Source organism: Anopheles darlingi, chromosome 2, assembly GCF_943734745.1.
Source record: "Anopheles darlingi chromosome 2, idAnoDarlMG_H_01, whole genome shotgun sequence".
NCBI lineage: Eukaryota > Metazoa > Arthropoda > Insecta > Diptera > Culicidae > Anopheles > Anopheles darlingi.
Genome location: NC_064874.1, coordinates 70,931,057 through 70,953,556, shown reverse-complemented (window position 1 = coordinate 70,953,556; position 22,500 = coordinate 70,931,057). Strand labels below are relative to the sequence as shown.

Here is a 22,500-nt window from a genome sequence, read left to right as displayed (position 1 = left end):
TATCTTATCATTTGCTTAAACATTTTAAAACGCATATTTAAGACCATATTATATGTTGCAACCATCTTTCAAATACGATCCATCGAATGTAGTGTTGTTTATTCCCTTTATCTGACTTCTTTTCTTCACATCTTATGATGTGGAGCCCCCGTAGCGTCTTTGCCATAGTTCATCTTGTCTATGCCGATTTCACTTTCATGTTGATTTTGCGCGTTTCAGAGCTGGGCTGTCGTCATAGCAATGAGTGCCCGCCAGAAAAATCCTGCATTAATGGTGTTTGCGATAATCCATGCCGATCAGGCAATCCGTGCGATGCCGATGAGGAATGTGAAGTGCAGAACCATGAAGCAGTTTGCGTTAAACGTGAGCATGCAACACCCAATTTGAATGCTACTTTCAGACCATACAATTGAAATCCCTGTCCTGTTCTATCTTCATTTCAGTGTGCCAATGCGAGAAAACTGCCCATTGCGGTGTTGGACAGATTTGTGATGGATGCAACTGTATTCAGAAGGATACGGACCGTACAACTGGATGCGAACATTGTCCACCTGGCATTCCATGTGATCCAATCACTGGAGGCTGCGTGAAGGGTAAGTACATTCAGATGCACTATCATTGCGCCTTTCTCCCAATCGCTACACCTCATGCGATCTAAATAATCTGGAAAAACCTGCCCGTGCTAAGGATGATTATTCGGAATTGATCATTTCGCTGCATATCGATCGCCCGAACATGCTAGAAACATTCTCAGTCCCATTCTTAGTTAGGTAGTTTGGTTTCCCAACAAAAAAAATCCTTTAGCTTGCTCCTACTCTGTCGCTCAGCTTGTGTGTTGGAAATACTGCAAGCAGCTTGCATCATGAACGTAAGTTCACGGTATTGAATCGCTTATCCAACACAAAAATCAAAGCTGCACCATCTAACATCCCTTTTGGACATAGCACCTGTTTTCGTTCAGTGTCGTCAGAAAAAAATTAAATCATTACATTTAGTATTCACCACCTAGTACCTTTTAGTGTCACACACACATTACACTTACACACATTAAAACATACATCATTCAGAGAGATAACATTTGACATTCCATTTGAAAACCCAATAAGCGAATTCAATTAAAATTTTGTTTGTTTTATCCTGAATGAAAAAAATAACACAGAAACGAACACAACAACCAACACTTATCCAGATGTAAATAGCACAGATCCCACAGGGGTTACTGATGGAGAGCCTATGGCAACGGATAACAGCGTAACAAGCACTGCAATAACAACAGCTTTGTTTGAGAGTGGAACGGAGAGTTTAACAAGTGAAAGTGTATTTTACGATTCACCGGCAACTATTCAAACGGTCATTGATGCAATGGCGCTAACCACGGCGACAACTGGATTTGCCTCGGAAATTACAAGCACAGCAGCAACCGAAACTAAACATAATATAGCAACTAACAAGACTATGACCACCCCGACTGACACACCAACAGACCTATCAATAATAACAACAAGCAATCATCAAAACGAAACTACGACAGCATTACATACAACCACCGAAAAATACAGCACTGATCAGACAGAAACATTTGAGGAAAATAACTATAATACAAAAACCACGAAACACACTGAGGACATAACTCAAATAAATGTTAGAATCACAACAACATCACAGGCTAGGGAAACCACGTCGCATCCTGATACAGACACAACTACATACACCTCTCGATCGTATACAACCATTGATGGTACCGATCGCTCGGTTATCAGGGATGAGTATACTACTCGGTCTGTTGATTTCGATACAACCACATCACAGGCTAGGGAAACCACATCGCATCCTGATACAGACACAACTACATACACCTCTCGATCGTATACAACCACCGATGGTACCGATCGAACGTCCATCAGAGATGAGTATACTACTCGGCCTGTTGATTTAGATACAACCACATCACAGGCTAGGGAAACCACATCACGTCCTGATACAGACACAACTACATACACCTCTCGATCGTATACAACCACCGTTGGTACCGATCGCTCGGTTATCAGAGATGAGTATACTACTCGGTCTGTTGATTTAGATACAACCACATCACAGGCTAGAGAAACCACATCACGTCCTGATACAGACACAACTACATACACCTCTCGATCGTATACAACCACCGATGGTACCGATCGCTCGGTTATCAGAGATGAGTATACTACTCGGTCTGTTGATTTAGATACAACCACATCACAGGCTAGGGAAACCACATCACATCCTGATACAGACACAACTACATACACCTCTCGATCGTATACAACCACCGATGGTACCGATCGAACGTCCATCAGAGATGAGTATACTACTCGGCCTGTTGATTTAGATACAACCACATCACAGGCTAGAGAAACCACATCGCGTCCTGATACAGACACAACTACATACACCTCTCCATCGTATACAACTACCGATGGTACCGATCGCTCGGTTATCAGAGATGAGTATACTACTCGGTCTGTTGATTTAGATACAACCACATCACAGGCTAGAGAAACCACATCGCGTCCTGATACAGACACATCTACATACACCTCTCGATCGTATACAACCACCGATGGTACCGATCGCTCGGTTATCAGAGATGAGTATACTACTCGGTCTGTTGATTTAGATACAACCACATCACAGGCTAGGGAAACCACATCACATCCTGATACAGACACAACTACATACACCTCTCGATCGTATACAACCACCGATGGTACCGATCGAACGTCCATCAGAGATGAGTATACTACTCGGCCTGTTGATTTAGATACAACCACATCACAGGCTAGAGAAACCACATCACATCCTGATACAGACACAACTACATACACCTCTCGATCGTATACAACCACCGATGGTACCGATCGCTCGGTTATCAGAGATGAGTATACTACTCGGCCTGTTGATTTAGATACAACCACATCACAGGCTAGAGAAACCACATCGCGTCCTGATACAGACACAACTACATACACCTCTCGATCGTATACAACCACCGATGGTACCGATCGCTCGGTTATCAGAGATGAGTATACTACTCGGCCTGTTGATTTAGATACAACCACATCACAGGCTAGGGAAACCACATCGCGTCCTGATACAGAAACAACTACATACACCTCTCCATCGTATACAACTACCGATGGTACCGATCGCTCGGTTATCAGAGATGAGTATACTACTCGGTCTGTTGATTTAGATACAACCACATCACAGGCTAGAGAAACCACATCGCGTCCTGATACAGACACAACTACATACACCTCTCGATCGTATACAACCACCGATGGTACCGATCGCTCGGTTATCAGAGATGAGTATACTACTCGGCCTGTTGATTTAGATACAACCACATCACAGGCTAGGGAAACCACATCACGTCCTGATACAGACACAACTACATACACCTCTCGATCGTATACAACCACCGATGGTACCGATCGCTCGGTTATCAGAGATGAGTATACTACTCGGTCTGTTGATTTAGATACAACCACATCACAGGCTAGGGAAACCACATCACGTCCTGATACAGACACAACTACATACACCTCTCGATCGTATACAACCACCGATGGTACCGATGGCTCGGTTATCAGAGATGAGTATACTACTCGGCCTGTTGATTTAGATACAACCACATCACAGGCTAGAGAAACCACATCGCGTCCTGATACAGACACAACTACATACACCTCTCGATCGTATACAACCACCGATGGTACCGATCGCTCGGTTATCAGAGATGAGTATACTACTCGGCCTGTTGATTTAGATACAACCACATCACAGGCTAGGGAAACCACATCACGTCCTGATACAGACACAACTACATACACCTCTCGATCGTATACAACCACCGATGGTACCGATCGCTCGCTTATCAGAGATGAGTATACTACTCGGCCTGTTGATTTAGATACAACCACATCACAGGCTAGAGAAACCACATCACGTCCTGATACAGACACAACTACATACACCTCTCGATCGTATACAACCACCGATGGTACCGATCGAACGTCCATCAGAGATGAGTATACTACTCGGCCTGTTGATTTAGATACAACAACATCACAGGCTAGAGAAACCACATCGCGTCCTGATACAGACACAACTACATACACCTCTCGATCGTATACAACCACCGATGGTACCGATCGCTCGGTTATCAGAGATGAGTATACTATTCGGTCTGTTGATTTAGATACAACCACATCACAGGCTAGAGAAACCACATCGCGTCCTGATACAGACACAACTACATACACCTCTCGATCGTATACAACCACCGATGGTACCGATCGCTCGGTTATCAGAGATGAGTATACTACTCGGCCTGTTGATTTAGATACAACCACATCACAGGCTAGGGAAACCACATCACGTCCTGATACAGACACAACTACATACACCTCTCGATCGTATACAACCACCGATGGTACCGATCGCTCGGTTATCAGAGATGAGTATACTACTCGGTCTGTTGATTTAGATACAACCACATCACAGGCTAGGGAAACCACATCACGTCCTGATACAGACACAACTACATACACCTCTCGATCGTATACAACCACCGATGGTACCGATGGCTCGGTTATCAGAGATGAGTATACTACTCGGCCTGTTGATTTAGATACAACCACATCACAGGCTAGAGAAACCACATCGCGTCCTGATACAGACACAACTACATACACCTCTCGATCGTATACAACCACCGATGGTACCGATCGCTCGGTTATCAGAGATGAGTATACTACTCGGCCTGTTGATTTAGATACAACCACATCACAGGCTAGGGAAACCACATCACGTCCTGATACAGACACAACTACATACACCTCTCGATCGTATACAACCACCGATGGTACCGATCGCTCGCTTATCAGAGATGAGTATACTACTCGGCCTGTTGATTTAGATACAACCACATCACAGGCTAGAGAAACCACATCACGTCCTGATACAGACACAACTACATACACCTCTCGATCGTATACAACCACCGATGGTACCGATCGCTCGGTTATCAGAGATGAGTATACTACTCGGCCTGTTGATTTAGATACAACCACATCACAGGCTAGGGAAACCACATCACGTCCTGATACAGACACAACTACATACACCTCTCGATCGTATACAACCACCGATGGTACCGATCGCTCGGTTGTCAGAGATGAGTATACTACTCGGTCTGTTGATTTAGATACAACCACATCACAGGCTAGAGAAACCACATCGCGTCCTGATACAGACACAACTACATACACCTCTCCATCGTATACAACTACCGATGGTACCGATCGCTCGGTTATCAGAGATGAGTATACTACTCGGTCTGTTGATTTAGATACAACCACATCACAGGCTAGAGAAACCACATCGCGTCCTGATACAGACACAACTACATACACCTCTCGATCGTATACAACCACCGATGGTACCGATCGCTCGGTTATCAGAGATGAGTATACTACTCGGCCTGTTGATTTAGATACAACCACATCACAGGCTAGGGAAACCACATCACGTCCTGATACAGACACAACTACATACACCTCTCGATCGTATACAACCACCGATGGTACCGATCGCTCGGTTATCAGAGATGAGTATACTACTCGGCCTGTTGATTTAGATACAACCACATCACAGGCTAGGGAAACCACATCACGTCCTGATACAGACACAACTACATACACCTCTCGATCGTATACAACCACCGATGGTACCGATCGCTCGGTTATCAGAGATGAGTATACTACTCGGCCTGTTGATTTAGATACAACCACATCACAGGCTAGGGAAACCACATCACGTCCTGATACAGACACAACTACATACACCTCTCGATCGTATACAACCACCGATGGTACCGATCGCTCGGTTATCAGAGATGAGTATACTACTCGGCCTGTTGATTTAGATACAACCACATCACAGGCTAGGGAAACCACATCACGTCCTGATACAGACACAACTACATACACCTCTCGATCGTATACAACCACCGATGGTACCGATCGCTCGGTTGTCAGAGATGAGTATACTACTCGGCCTGTTGATTTAGATACAACCACATCACAGGCTAGAGAAACCACATCGCGTCCTGATACAGACACAACTACATACACCTCTCGATCGTATACAACTACCGATGGTACCGATCGCTCGGTTATCAGAGATGAGTATACTACTCGGTCTGTTGATTTAGATACAACCACATCACAGGCTAGAGAAACCACATCGCGTCCTGATACAGACACAACTACATACACCTCTCGATCGTATACAACCACCGATGGTACCGATCGCTCGGTTATCAGAGATGAGTATACTACTCGGCCTGTTGATTTAGATACAACCACATCACAGGCTAGAGAAACCACATCCCATCCTGATACAGACAAAACAACATACACCTCTCGATCGTATACAACCACCGATGGTACCGATCGCTCGGTTATCAGAGATGAGTATACTACTCGGCCTGTTGATTTCGATACAACCACATCACAGGCTAGAGAAACCACATCGCGTCCTGATACAGACACAACTACATACACCTCTCGATCGTATACAACCACCGATGGTACCGATCGCTCGGTTATCAGAGATGAGTATACTACTCGGCCTGTTGATTTAGATACAACCACATCACAGGCTAGGGAAACCACATCCCATCCTGATACAGGCACAACTACATACACCTCTCGATCGTATACAACTACCGATGGTACCGATCGCTCGGTTATCAGAGATGAGTATACTACTCGGCCTGTTGATTTCGATACAACCACATCACAGGCTAGGGAAACCACATCCCATCCTGATACAGGCACAACTACATACACCTCTCGATCGTATACAACTACCGATGGTACCGATCGCTCGGTTATCAGAGATGAGTATACTACTCGGCCTGTTGATTTAGATACAACCACATCACAGGCTAGAGAATCCACATCGCGTCCTGATACAGACACTACTACATACACCTCTCGATCGTATACAACCACCGATGATACCGATCGCTCGGTTATCAGAGATGAGTATACTACTCGGCCTGTTGATTTAGATACAACCACATCACAGGCTAGAGAAACCACATCGCGTCCTGATACAGACACAACTACATACACCTCTCGATCGTATACAACCACCGATGGTACCGATCGCTCGGTTATCAGAGATGAGTATACTACTCGGCCTGTTGATTTAGATACTACCACATCACAGGCTAGAGAAACCACATCGCGTCCTGATACAGACACAACTACATACACCTCTCGATCGTATACAACTACCGATGGTACCGATCGCTCGGTTATCAGAGATGAGTATACTACTCGGTCTGTTGATTTAGATACAACCACATCACAGGCTAGAGAAACCACATCGCGTCCTGATACAGACACAACTACATACACCTCTCGATCGTATACAACCACCGATGGTACCGATCGCTCGGTTATCAGAGATGAGTATACTACTCGGCCTGTTGATTTAGATACAACCACATCACAGGCTAGAGAAACCACATCGCGTCCTGATACAGACACAACTACATACACCTCTCGATCGTATACAACTACCGATGGTACCGATCGCTCGGTTATCAGAGATGAGTATACTACTCGGTCTGTTGATTTAGATACAACCACATCACAGGCTAGAGAAACCACATCGCGTCCTGATACAGACACAACTACATACACCTCTCGATCGTATACAACCACCGATGGTACCGATCGCTCGGTTGTCAGAGATGAGTATACTACTCGGCCTGTTGATTTAGATACAACCACATCACAGGCTAGGGAAACCACATCACGTCCTGATACAGACACAACTACATACACCTCTCGATCGTATACAACTACCGATGGTACCGATCGCTCGGTTATCAGAGATGAGTATACTACTCGGCCTGTTGATTTAGATACAACCACATCACAGGCTAGAGAAACCACATCGCGTCCTGATACAGACACAACTACATACACCTCTCCATCGTTTACAACCACCGATGGTACCGATCGCTCGGTTATCAGAGATGAGTATACTACTCGGCCTGTTGATTTAGATACAACCACATCACAGGCTAAAGAAACCACGTCGCATTCTGATACAGACACAACTACATACACCTCTCGATCGTATACAACCACCGTTGGTACCGATCGCTCGGTTATCAGAGATGAGTATACTACTCGGCCTGTTGATTTAGATACAACCACATCACAGGCTAGAGAAACCACATCGCGTCCTGATACAGACACTACTACATACACCTCTCGATCGTATACAACCACCGATGGTACCGATCGCTCGGTTATCAGAGATGAGTATACTACTCGGCCTGTTGATTTAGATACAACCACATCACAGGCTAGAGAAACCACATCGCGTCCTGATACAGACACAACTACATACACCTCTCGATCGTATACAACCACCGATGGTACCGATAGAACGTCCATCAGAGATGAGTATACTACTCGGCCTGTTGATTTAGATACAACCACATCACAGGCTAGAGAAACCACATCACATCCTGATACAGACACAACTACATACACCTCTCGATCGTATACAACCACCGATGGTACCGATCGCTCGGTTATCAGAGATGAGTATACTACTCGGCCTGTTGATTTAGATACAACCACATCACAGGCTAGGGAAACCACATCCCATCCTGATACAGGCACAACTACATACACCTCTCGATCGTATACAACTACCGATGGTACCGATCGCTCGGTTATCAGAGATGAGTATACTACTCGGCCTGTTGATTTCGATACAACCACATCACAGGCTAGGGAAACCACATCCCATCCTGATACAGGCACAACTACATACACCTCTCGATCGTATACAACTACCGATGGTACCGATCGCTCGGTTATCAGAGATGAGTATACTACTCGGCCTGTTGATTTAGATACAACCACATCACAGGCTAGAGAATCCACATCGCGTCCTGATACAGACACTACTACATACACCTCTCGATCGTATACAACCACCGATGGTACCGATCGCTCGGTTATCAGAGATGAGTATACTACTCGGCCTGTTGATTTAGATACAACCACATCACAGGCTAGAGAAACCACATCGCGTCCTGATACAGACACAACTACATACACCTCTCGATCGTATACAACCACCGATGGTACCGATCGCTCGGTTATCAGAGATGAGTATACTACTCGGCCTGTTGATTTAGATACTACCACATCACAGGCTAGAGAAACCACGTCGCGTCCTGATACAGACACAACTACATACACCTCTCGATCGTATACAACTACCGATGGTACCGATCGCTCGGTTATCAGAGATGAGTATACTACTCGGTCTGTTGATTTAGATACAACCACATCACAGGCTAGAGAAACCACATCGCGTCCTGATACAGACACAACTACATACACCTCTCGATCGTATACAACCACCGATGGTACCGATCGCTCGGTTATCAGAGATGAGTATACTACTCGGCCTGTTGATTTAGATACAACCACATCACAGGCTAGAGAAACCACATCGCGTCCTGATACAGACACAACTACATACACCTCTCGATCGTATACAACTACCGATGGTACCGATCGCTCGGTTATCAGAGATGAGTATACTACTCGGTCTGTTGATTTAGATACAACCACATCACAGGCTAGAGAAACCACATCGCGTCCTGATACAGACACAACTACATACACCTCTCGATCGTATACAACCACCGATGGTACCGATCGCTCGGTTGTCAGAGATGAGTATACTACTCGGCCTGTTGATTTAGATACAACCACATCACAGGCTAGAGAAACCACATCGCGTCCTGATACAGACACAACTACATACACCTCTCGATCGTATACAACCACCGATGGTACCGATAGAACGTCCATCAGAGATGAGTATTCTACTCGGCCTGTTGATTTAGATACAACCACATCACAGGCTAGGGAAACCACATCACGTCCTGATACAGACACAACTACATACACCTCTCGATCGTATACAACTACCGATGGTACCGATCGCTCGGTTATCAGAGATGAGTATACTACTCGGCCTGTTGATTTAGATACAACCACATCACAGGCTAGAGAAACCACATCGCGTCCTGATACAGACACAACTACATACACCTCTCCATCGTTTACAACCACCGATGGTACCGATCGCTCGGTTATCAGAGATGAGTATACTACTCGGCCTGTTGATTTAGATACAACCACATCACAGGCTAAAGAAACCACGTCGCATTCTGATACAGACACAACTACATACACCTCTCGATCGTATACAACCACCGTTGGTACCGATCGCTCGGTTATCAGAGATGAGTATACTACTCGGCCTGTTGATTTAGATACAACCACATCACAGGCTAGAGAAACCACATCGCGTCCTGATACAGACACTACTACATACACCTCTCGATCGTATACAACCACCGATGGTACCGATCGCTCGGTTATCAGAGATGAGTATACTACTCGGCCTGTTGATTTAGATACAACCACATCACAGGCTAGAGAAACCACATCGCGTCCTGATACAGACACAACTACATACACCTCTCGATCGTATACAACCACCGATGGTACCGATAGAACGTCCATCAGAGATGAGTATACTACTCGGCCTGTTGATTTAGATACAACCACATCACAGGCTAGAGAAACCACATCACATCCTGATACAGACACAACTACATACACCTCTCGATCGTATACAACCACCGATGGTACCGATCGCTCGGTTATCAGAGATGAGTATACTACTCGGCCTGTTGATTTAGATACAACCACATCACAGGCTAGAGAAACCACATCGCGTCCTGATACAGACACAACTACATACACCTCTCGATCGTATACAACCACCGATGGTACCGATAGAACGTCCATCAGAGATGAGTATTCTACTCGGCCTGTTGATTTAGATACAACCACATCACAGGCTAGGGAAACCACATCACGTCCTGATACAGACACAACTACATACACCTCTCGATCGTATACAACTACCGATGGTACCGATCGCTCGGTTATCAGAGATGAGTATACTACTCGGCCTGTTGATTTAGATACAACCACATCACAGGCTAGGGAAACCACATCCCATCCTGATACAGACACAACTACATACACCTCTCGATCGTATACAACCACCGATGGTACCGATCGAACGTCTATCAGAGATGAGTATTCTACTCGGCCTGTTGATTTCGATACAACCACATCACAGGCTAGAGAAACCACGTCGCGTCCTGATACAGACACAACTACATACACGTCTCGATCGTATACAACCACCGATGGTACCGATCGCTCGGTTATCAGAGATGAGTATACTACTCGGTCTGTTGATTTAGATACAACCACATCACAGGCTAGAGAAACCACATCGCGTCCTGATACAGACACAACTACATACACCTCTCGATCGTATACAACCTCCGATGGTACCGATCGCTCGGTTATCAGAGATGAGTATACTACTCGGTCTGTTGATTTAGATACAACCACATCACAGGCTAGAGAAACCACATCGCGTCCTGATACAGACACAACTACATACACCTCTCGATCGTATACAACCACCGATGGTACCGATCGCTCGGTTATCAGATATGAGTATACTACTCGGCCTGTTGATTTAGATACAACCACATCACAGGCTAGAGAAACCACGTCGCGTCCTGATACAGACACAACTACATACACCTCTCGATCGTATACAACCACCGATGGTACCGATCGAACGTCCATCAGAGATGAGTATTCTACTCGGCCTGTTGATTTAGATACAACCACATCACAGGCTAAGGAACCCACATCGCATCCTGATACAGACACAACTACATACACCTCTCGATCGTATACAACCACCGATGGTACCGATCGCTCGGTTATCAGAGATGAGTATACTACTCGGTCTGTTGATTTAGATACAACCACATCACAGGCTAGAGAAACCACATCGCGTCCTGATACAGACACAACTACATACACCTCTCGATCGTATACAACCACCGATGGTACCGATCGCTCGGTTATCAGAGATGAGTATACTACTCGGCCTGTTGATTTAGATACAACCACATCACAGGCTAGGGAAACCACATCACGTCCTGATACAGACACAACTACATACACCTCTCGATCGTATACAACTACCGATGGTACCGATCGCTCGGTTATCAGAGATGAGTATACTACTCGGCCTGTTGATTTAGATACAACCACATCACAGGCTAGAGAAACCACATCGCGTCCTGATACAGACACAACTACATACACCTCTCGATCGTATACAACTACCGATGGTACCGATCGCTCGGTTATCAGAGATGAGTATACTACTCGGTCTGTTGATTTAGATACAACCACATCACAGGCTAGAGAAACCACATCACAGGCTAGAGAAACCACATCACAGGCTAGAGAAACCACATCGCGTCCTGATACAGACACAACTACATACACCTCTCGATCGTATACAACCACCGTTGGTACCGATCGCTCGGTTATCAGAGATGAGTATACTACTCGGCCTGTTGATTTAGATACAACCACATCACAGGCTAGGGAAACCACATCACGTCCTGATACAGACACAACTACATACACCTCTCGATCGTATACAACTACCGATGGTACCTATCGCTCGGTTATCAGAGATGAGTATACTACTCGGCCTGTTGATTTAGATACAACCACATCACAGGCTAGAGAAACCACGTCGCATTCTGATACAGACAAAACAACATACACCTCTCGATCGTATACAACCACCGATGGTACCGATCGCTCGGTTGTCAGAGATGAGTATACTACTCGGCCTGTTGATTTAGATACAACCACATCACAGGCTAGAGAAACCACATCGCGTCCTGATACAGACACAACTACATACACCTCTCGATCGTATACAACCACCGATGGTACCGATCGCTCGGTTATCAGAGATGAGTATACTACTCGGCCTGTTGATTTAGATACAACCACATCACAGGCTAGGGAAACCACATCACGTCCTGATACAGACACAACTACATACACCTCTCGATCGTATACAACTACCGATGGTACCGATCGCTCGGTTATCAGAGATGAGTATACTACTCGGCCTGTTGATTTAGATACAACCACATCACAGGCTAGAGAAACCACATCACAGGCTAGAGAAACCACATCGCGTCCTGATACAGACACAACTACATACACCTCTCGATCGTATACAACCACCGATGGTACCGATCGCTCGGTTATCAAAGATGAGTATACTACTCGGCCTGTTGATTTAGATACAACCACATCACAGGCTAGGGAAACCACATCACGTCCTGATACAGACACAACTACATACACCTCTCGATCGTATACAACTACCGATGGTACCGATCGCTCGGTTATCAGAGATGAGTATACTACTCGGCCTGTTGATTTAGATACAACCACATCACAGGCTAGAGAAACCACATCCCATCCTGATACAGACACAACTACATACACCTCTCGATCGTATACAACCACCGATGGTACCGATCGAACGTCCATCAGAGATGAGTATTCTACTCGGCCTGTTGATTTAGATACAACCACATCACAGGCTAGAGAAACCACATCGCGTCCTGATACAGACACAACTACATACACCTCTCGATCGTATACAACCACCGATGATACCGATCGCTCGGTTATCAGAGATGAGTATACTACTCGGCCTGTTGATTTAGATACAACCACATCACAGGCTAGAGAAACCACGTCGCGTCCTGATACAGACACAACTACATACACCTCTCGATCGTATACAACTACCGATGGTACCGATCGAACGTCCATCAGAGATGAGTATACTACTCGGCCAGTTGATTTCGATACAACAACATCACAGGCTAGAGAAACCACATCGCGTCCTGATACAGACACAACTACATACACCTCTCGATCGTATACAACCACCGATGGTACCGATAGAACGTCCATCAGAGATGAGTATACTACTCGGCCTGTTGATTTAGATACAACCACATCACAGGCTAAAGAAACCACATCACATCCTGATACAGACACAACTACATACACCTCTCGATCGTATACAACCACCGATGGTACCGATCGCTCGGTTATCAGAGATGAGTATACTACTCGGTCTGTTGATTTAGATACAACCACATCACAGGCTGGGGAAACCACGTCGCGTCCTGATACAGACACAACTACATACACCTCTCGATCGTATACAACCACCGATGGTACCGATCGCTCGGTTATCAGAGATGAGTATACTACTCGGCCTGTTGATTTAGATACAACCACATCACAGGCTAGAGAAACCACATCCCATCCTGATACAGACACAACTACATACACCTCTCGATCGTATACAACCACCGATGGTACCGATCGAACGTCCATCAGAGATGAGTATTCTACTCGGCCTGTTGATTTAGATACAACCACATCACAGGCTAGAGAAACCACATCGCGTCCTGATACAGACACAACTACATACACCTCTCGATCGTATACAACCACCGATGATACCGATCGCTCGGTTATCAGAGATGAGTATACTACTCGGCCTGTTGATTTAGATACAACCACATCACAGGCTAGAGAAACCACGTCGCGTCCTGATACAGACACAACTACATACACCTCTCGATCGTATACAACCACCGATGGTACCGATCGAACGTCCATCATAGATGAGTATACTACTCGGCCTGTTGATTTAGATACAACCACATCACAGGCTAGAGAAACCACATCACGTCCTGATACAGACACAACTACATACACCTCTCGATCGTATACAACTACCGATGGTACCGATCGAACGTCCATCAGAGATGAGTATACTACTCGGCCTGTTGATTTAGATACAACAACATCACAGGCTAGAGAAACCACGTCGCGTCCTGATACAGACACAACTACATACACCTCTCGATCGTATACAACTACCGATGGTACCGATCGCTCGGTTATCAGAGATGAGTATACTACTCGGTCTGTTGATTTAGATACAACCACATCACAGGCTAGAGAAACCACATCACGTCCTGATACAGACACAACTACATACACCTCTCGATCGTTTACAACCACCGATGATACCGATCGCTCGGTTATCAGAGATGAGTATACTACTCGGCCTGTTGATTTAGATACAACCACATCACAGGCTAGAGAAACCACGTCGCGTACTGATACAGACACAACTACATACACCTCTCGATCGTATACAACCACCGATGGTACCGATCGAACGTCCATCATAGATGAGTATACTACTCGGCCTGTTGATTTAGATACAACCACATCACAGGCTAGAGAAACCACATCACGTCCTGATACAGACACAACTACATACACCTCTCGATCGTATACAACTACCGATGGTACCGATCGAACGTCCATCAGAGATGAGTATACTACTCGGCCTGTTGATTTAGATACAACAACATCACAGGCTAGAGAAACCACGTCGCGTCCTGATACAGACACAACTACATACACTTCTCGATCGTATACAACCACCGATGGTACCGATCGCTCGGTTATCAGAGATGAGTATACTACTCGGCCTGTTGATTTAGATACAACCACATCACAGGCTAGGGAAACCACATCGCGTCCTGATACAGACACAACTACATACACCTCTCGATCTTATACAACCACCGATAGTACTGATGGAACGTCCATCGAAGTTGAGTATACTACTCAGCCCGCTGATCAACATAAAACAATGTACATAGATTTTGATATTACCACTCAGTCCACTCGACCTGACACAACCAACGATTCTCTTGACCTTCGGACAGAGACGAGCGACCCCCTAGTCACTGAAAAGGCTACGTTTTACGTTAGTGAGTTGTATCCTAGTGACGGATCTAACACTACAGGATACAATTCTGTTACTTTAGCTCAAGGAAAGAATGTAACAACCACACCAACTACAACCATTGACCTGACCAATACAACTGCCACGGTGCATGGAGAGTTTGATCTTTCAACGGATGAAATGATAACCACTACCCCTTATTCCCGTGAATCGCAATTTAATACAACGATGCTGCCGATCACCAAATCCTGCGAATCCACAGCCGAGTGCACTGAGAACGAAGTTTGTGTAAAGTCACGATGTTTCCAACTGTGTAACTCAACAACTCTTCCCCCTAACACTCCCTGTGCAAGAGGTATTATCAGCTGCCTTCCTTGGAGACCCACTTCTCCACCACAGTGTTCTACTACTTCTGTCTGTACATATATACTTTCCACTACTTCTCCTCTCTCGATCTTACCGCTTTCCCTAATTTCCTGCAACTCTTCAGCAAAATCCTACACTTTTCTTGTTTCCAATGCAACCACTTTTTTCCTCACTTGACGATTTTTTTCCATTTGTGTGTGCGTGTGTGTATGTTGGCACACCTTTTGCACGATTTCCGAGTTCTGTTTTTCCATAACTTGATAACGATTGCGTTTAACGCTGACGCTCGCACTAAACGCCTGTTGTACTAATCCATCATCTGCTTCTAATCATAATTCAACTAAAAACAGAGCCACCGGGATCGCCTAAAATACCGGGACCATGCCAATCGGATAACGACTGCTTGGATGCCGAGGTGTGCTACATGGGCTTGTGCGAGAATCCGTGCCTGATGAATGGTGTCTGTGCGAAGAGCGCCACGTGCCAGGCAAAAATGCACCGGCCCGTCTGCACGTGTCCACCCGGACACGAGGGTAACCCAACGATCAAGTGCAGCGTGCTAGAGTCAAGTAAGAGATACAACCCTTAACCTGGAACATTTAACGCTACTTCCTGCTCCGATGTATAAACCACAGATCCTCCCCCTTCCCTAGTTCGCCTTTCGCTCACTGAAAACACCTTAGCCATAAGTTTTGGTTTGCAATTGCACGCCCGATCCCAGTGATCGTGCTCTAGGCAAATGGCAATGGCCACTGTACATACACGCGACACCCAAAATCACCAACCACCACCCCTCTTTTTCTGTGTTTTCTTCTTTGCACGAACTCAGTACAATGCACCAAAAACGATGAATGTTCACTGACGGAAGCCTGTGTTGGGAACGTGTGCCAGCGGCCGTGCGATGTAAAGAACCCGTGCACGGCGAACGCGGTATGCATCAATGCTAACCACGGCACTGATTGCAGCTGCATCGACGGATACCATGGCAATGGTTTCGTACAATGCGTACCAGGTAGGAAGTGCGGTGTAGTGCGGTGTTCCACCGGTGACACCACCGTCGTCACCACTGTCACCCCCCTTATCCAATTCCCTTTGCCCCTTTGCTACCGATACTGACCGATCAAGCCGTTCACGCTTTCCCTACAGTGATCACACCGGGTTCGGTGTGCCAGTACAACGAGGACTGCCCGCCGGATAAGCTGTGCGATCGGTTGAACCGAGTGTGCATCAACCCGTGTCTGGCCGATTCCTGTGGTGACAATGCCGAATGCTACGCCGTTAACCACGGTATTGACTGCCGTTGTCGGGCCGGGTTCACCGGAAATGCGTACATCGAGTGTACGCAGCATCAGGGTTGTTTGTCCGATCGCCAGTGTCAGGATGACGAGGCGTGCATCAATGGTCGCTGCTCGTCGCCGTGCCAGTGCGGACCGAATGCCATGTGTGACGTGAAGCGCCACAAGGCGGTCTGCCGCTGTCCGCCCGGGTATGCGGGCGATGCACGTATCGGCTGCAATCCACCGTCCAATCCGTGCGATCCGAACCCGTGCGGTGTGAATGCGATGTGCGAGATTGATAATGGTAGCCCGGTGTGCTTCTGTCCACGCGGGTTGACCGGAAATCCGTTTAAGAATTGCAGTAAGTATTATGCCGTGGCGTGGTATCGCCGGTTGTCGACGATTCTGATTACACCATCCATCTGCTTTGCTCTCTGCTCTCCTTCCACAGTTCCCGAAGGCGACGATTGCACACCGAACCCTTGCGGACCGAATTCGGGCTGCCGTAAGATCAACGGAAAGGCCACGTGCTTCTGTTTGCCGGAGTATGAAGGCAATCCACCGCAGACCGCTTGTACGCTGCCAACGAACCCGTGTGTACCGTCACCGTGCGGACCGAACACGCAGTGCAGCGTGCTGAGCAACGGTTACGCCAAGTGTACCTGTGTGCCTGGATACATCGAGAGTCCGAATACGATCCGTGGTTGCGTAGAACCGACCAGCCCGTGCGATCCGAATCCGTGTGGATTCGGAGCAGTTTGTGATGCGTCCCGCAATCCGGTCTGCTACTGTCCGGGCTCGATGACGGGCAATCCGTACCGTAGTTGCGTCGAGCCAGTGGTAACGCCCGAGTTGTGCCAGCCAGGCCCGTGCGGCCCCTATGCGGATTGCTATGTGGCCGAGGGACGTGAGCAGTGTTACTGCAAACCGGGCTACATTGGCGATCCGTACGGTGGAGGTGGTTGCGTTAAGCAACCAGGTTCCGTCTGCGAACCGAACCCTTGTGGACCGGGTGCCGAGTGTGTGCTGTTGGTCGATGGTACGCCGGGTTGTCGATGCCCGCCGGGCTTGAGCGGTGATCCGGTAACAACCGGTTGCCACGCGTTCGAATGTCTGAACGATGACCAGTGTAGCGACGATAAGACTTGCATTGGATTACGCTGTTCCGATCCGTGTCCAGGATCGTGCGGTGGTGGTGCCCACTGCCGAGTGGAGAAACACCATCCGGTGTGCTTCTGTGATGCCGGTCTTACCGGTAACCCAGCCATACAATGCTACAGCATGGAGGAAGGACCACGTGATGCCTGCAAATCGAACCCATGCGGAGCGAACACCAAGTGTACGATGCGGAACCGACGGCCGGTATGCAAGTGCTTGCCGAACTACCAGGGTGATCCTCGGAAGGGCTGCAAACCGGAGTGTGACCTCAACTCGGACTGTACCCCGGACAAATCGTGCGTCAACCATAAATGCGTTGCACCCTGTACGCTCGGTACGGTGTGTGGCGTGAATGCGGAGTGTAGCGTCCAGTACCATACCACGATGTGTCGCTGCCCGACCGGTTACACCGGTGACCCGTTCGTCCAGTGTGTACCGATCCCAGAGGAGCGCAACACGACGCGCCAACCGTGCTCATCGGATCCGTGTGGTCCGGGTGAGGTTTGCTCGATCTACGGTAACGATGTGGCACTGTGCGATCCGTGCGTTGCCCCGGATGCCATTCACAATCCACGCTGCCGGCCTCAGTGCGTGCTGAACACGGACTGTCCGTTCAACCTGGCGTGCCTGCAGTCGCAGTGTCAGGATCCGTGCCCGGGTTCATGCGGTTACGGTGCGCTGTGTAGCGTCGAACGTCACCGACCGGTGTGCTACTGTCCACCCGGAATGCAGGGCAATCCGTACGAACAGTGCGAACCGCAGGAAAGTCCACGCGAAACGTGCGCCAGCATACGGTGCGGAGCGAACACTCAGTGCAAGCAACAAAATGGTGCGCTCGCGTGTGTTTGCAAGAAGAACTACTACGGCGATCCACTGGTCGGTTGCCGGCCGGAATGTGTGGTCAACACGGATTGCGCTCTCAGCAAGGCGTGCGTAAATACGCGCTGTGCCGATCCGTGCGTGAACGCGTGCGGTGTGAACGCGCAGTGTAAGGTGGTGAACCATCTGCCGATCTGCTACTGTCCACCGACGCACACTGGTGATGCGCTGGTTGCGTGCACCGAGCGTACCTTCCTGCCGCCGGACGATACACCGTGCGATCCGAATCCTTGCGGACCGAACAGCAAATGCCGTACGACACCGGACGGCTACGCGATTTGTTCTTGTCTACCAGGGTACCGTGGTGTACCACCGGCCTGCCAGGCCGAATGTATGATCAACGCCGAGTGTCCACAGAACCGTGCTTGTATCAATCTCAAGTGTGCCGATCCGTGCCCGGGAACATGCGGGGTCGGTGCCCGTTGCGAAGTGTTGAACCACAATCCGATCTGCAGCTGCGGAGCGAACCAACAGGGTGATCCGTTCGTGATTTGCGAAGCGAGACAACCGGGCCCACCACCGCCGGTTGCAGTCGATATGGATGAGGGCAACCCATGCGAACCATCACCGTGTGGACCGAACTCGATCTGTCAGGTGCGCAGCAGGCGTCCGGTGTGCTCGTGTCAGCCGAACTTTATCGGTGCGCCCCCGAACTGCCGACCGGAGTGTGTGCTCAGTTCGGAGTGTCCTCAGGATAAGGCGTGCATTAACGAGCGGTGCCAGAACCCGTGCGCAAACGCGTGCGGTGCCAATGCGGACTGTCACATCGTAGCCCATTCGGCGTTCTGTAGTTGCCGTGCCGGGTTCGAGGGTGACGCCTTCATCGGTTGCTCGGCGGTACCGCGTGAGGTACCGAAGCAGGACGTGTGCTATCCGAGCCCGTGTGCCGAGAATGCGGTCTGCAGTGAGCATAACGGAGCGGCCAGGTGTACTTGCATTTCGCCGTATCGTGGCGATCCGTACAATACGGGTTGCCGGCCAGAGTGTGTACTGAACTCGGACTGTCCCAGCCAGATGGCGTGTGTGAACCAGCATTGCCGCGATCCCTGTCCGGGCGTGTGCGGTACGAACGCAGAGTGTACGGTCGCGAACCACATTCCCGTGTGTGAGTGTAGCCGTGGCTACGTAGGCGATCCGTTCCGTGGTTGTCGGAAGGATGTGCCGACACCGATCACACCCAAGGATCCATGCGCTTCCTGTCCATCGAACAGTGTGTGCCGGATTGTTGGCGATCGACCGACGTGCTCATGTCCAGAGGGTTACCGTGGTGCGCCACCGGCTTGTCGGCCGGAATGTTCGAGCAACGAAGAGTGCGCCCATGACAAGAGCTGCATCAATCTGAAGTGTACCGATCCGTGCCCGGGACTGTGCGGACTGAATGCCCAGTGTCAGGTGATCAACCACAAACCATTCTGTAGCTGTCTGCGGGGTATGATCGGTAATCCGTTCGAGCAGTGCTACCCGAAACCGACCGAACCGGTCCATCCGTGCCAACCGAGTCCGTGCGGTGCGTACGCAGAATGTCGCGAAATCGAGGAGCGAGCGGTGTGTACGTGTGCGGCCGGTATGCTGGGTACACCGCCCAACTGTCGACCGGAGTGTGAAACCGATCAGGATTGTCCGTCGGATCGGGCATGCTTCAACCAGAAGTGCCGCGATCCGTGCGTCGGTTCGTGTGGTTACAATGCGCAGTGCATCACTCGAAACCACCGGCCCGAGTGCTACTGCGTGGAAGGATTCGAGGGTGATCCGTACGGTGGATGTAACCCGATCGGTAAGTACTATCCGACCCAGAACAGGACATCATACCTGCTAACCATCCTCTGCGCTGACCCCAATACCAAAAACGCTTCCGGATTCGTACGGAAACCGACCGATAACCATTGCGTGACCACTCCTCGACCTCGAACGGTTGATAATGACCCACATAACAACGTGCTTCCAACCCCACTCCACCCAGACTGACCATCCCTTATATCAATGATGATGATGATGACATAACAATATGTTTCGTAGTGATTAGACGTGAGGAACCGGTGGATCCGTGCAACCCATCGCCCTGCGGATCGAACGCGATCTGCCAGGAGCGGAACGGGGCCGGTTCCTGTGTGTGCATGGCCAACTACTACGGCGATCCGTACGTCAACTGCCGGCCGGAGTGTGTGCAAAGCTCCGAGTGTCCGTACGCCAGGGCGTGCGTCAACATGCGTTGCGTAGATCCGTGCGTTGGCACGTGCGGTCCCAACAGTGAATGTCGTGTACATAACCACTCGCCTGTCTGTAGCTGTAGTCCGGGTTATACTGGCAACCCATCACAGGCTTGCCGTCCAGTTGTGGTAGAAAGTAAGCTCACTCTATCCTCTTGCACTATCTATCACTTTCCGGTTGTTGTGGTTTGTTGAAACTCACTAACGTGTATCATACACACATACTCTCTCTCTGTATCTCTACTTCTTCTACTTCCACCGTACTATCTGTAAATGACACGATGCACGTACTCTATGTAGCTCTACCGGTCCGGCATCCCATCGATCCCTGTTCGCCATCGCCCTGCGGTCCTTACAGTATCTGTCGCGTACTCGGTGGTCATCCGGTCTGCTCGTGCCAGATTAGTTGCTCCGGTGTTCCACCCAACTGTCGGCCCGAGTGTCTCATTAATGCGGAGTGTCCGCGTGATCGGACCTGCAGCAACCAGCGCTGTATCGATCCGTGTCCGGGCACGTGCGGCCAGAATGCACGGTGCCGCGTGGTCAATCACAATCCCATCTGCAGCTGCAATCCAGGTTTTACGGGCGATCCGTTTGTTCAGTGTTCTCCGGAGCCAAGTAAGATTCCCCTTTGCGCCGCCTGGCGTCTGCCATTTGTGCCGCCTTCGCATTCGCCTGCTGCCAAA

General features: G+C 48.5%; 2 protein-coding genes and 3 long non-coding RNA genes across 13 annotated transcripts in view; 2 read left to right on the top strand and 3 right to left on the bottom strand.

Annotated features, from left to right (window-relative positions):
* LOC125950791 (mucin-2-like) overlaps positions 1-206 on the top strand; it is a 4,354-nt gene extending 4,148 nt beyond the window's left edge. The window contains exon 1 of the mRNA XM_049679094.1: positions 1-206. This exon is cut by the window's left edge and continues 4,148 nt beyond it. The gene's annotated coding sequence lies outside the window, so the exon portion shown is untranslated.
* LOC125950825 (uncharacterized) overlaps positions 1-22,500 on the top strand; it is a 155,611-nt gene that overhangs the window by 87,990 nt on the left and 45,121 nt on the right. Inside the window, 7 exon segments of the mRNA XM_049679146.1 lie at positions 220-363; positions 444-593; positions 17,123-17,305; positions 17,440-17,931; positions 18,022-21,381; positions 21,624-21,950; positions 22,115-22,481. Coding sequence (XP_049535103.1) covers positions 220-363; positions 444-593; positions 17,123-17,305; positions 17,440-17,931; positions 18,022-21,381; positions 21,624-21,950; positions 22,115-22,481 — 5,023 coding nt within the window.
* LOC125950827 (uncharacterized) lies at positions 1,669-4,103 on the bottom strand. 3 transcript variants are annotated; one of them, XR_007468750.1, is made up of 3 exons: positions 4,017-4,103; positions 2,289-2,432; positions 1,669-1,712 (listed from the first exon to the last, which is right to left on the bottom strand). It is a non-coding gene; the product is annotated as an uncharacterized LOC125950827 (long non-coding RNA). The 3 variants fall into 3 exon arrangements; XR_007468752.1 differs by lacking the exon at positions 4,017-4,103 and adding an exon at positions 3,297-3,319; XR_007468751.1 differs by lacking the exon at positions 4,017-4,103 and adding an exon at positions 2,721-2,810.
* Positions 4,270-7,131, bottom strand: LOC125950828 (uncharacterized). 6 transcript variants are annotated; one of them, XR_007468757.1, is made up of 3 exons: positions 7,041-7,131; positions 6,465-6,608; positions 4,270-4,304 (listed from the first exon to the last, which is right to left on the bottom strand). It is a non-coding gene; the product is annotated as an uncharacterized LOC125950828 (long non-coding RNA). The 6 variants fall into 6 exon arrangements; XR_007468756.1 differs by lacking the exon at positions 4,270-4,304 and adding an exon at positions 4,702-4,736; XR_007468753.1 differs by lacking the exon at positions 4,270-4,304 and adding an exon at positions 5,321-5,456.
* LOC125950826 (uncharacterized) lies at positions 12,683-15,421 on the bottom strand. 2 transcript variants are annotated; one of them, XR_007468749.1, is made up of 4 exons: positions 15,312-15,421; positions 14,160-14,303; positions 13,758-13,871; positions 12,683-12,728 (listed from the first exon to the last, which is right to left on the bottom strand). It is a non-coding gene; the product is annotated as an uncharacterized LOC125950826 (long non-coding RNA). The 2 variants fall into 2 exon arrangements; XR_007468748.1 differs by lacking the exon at positions 15,312-15,421 and adding an exon at positions 14,448-14,600.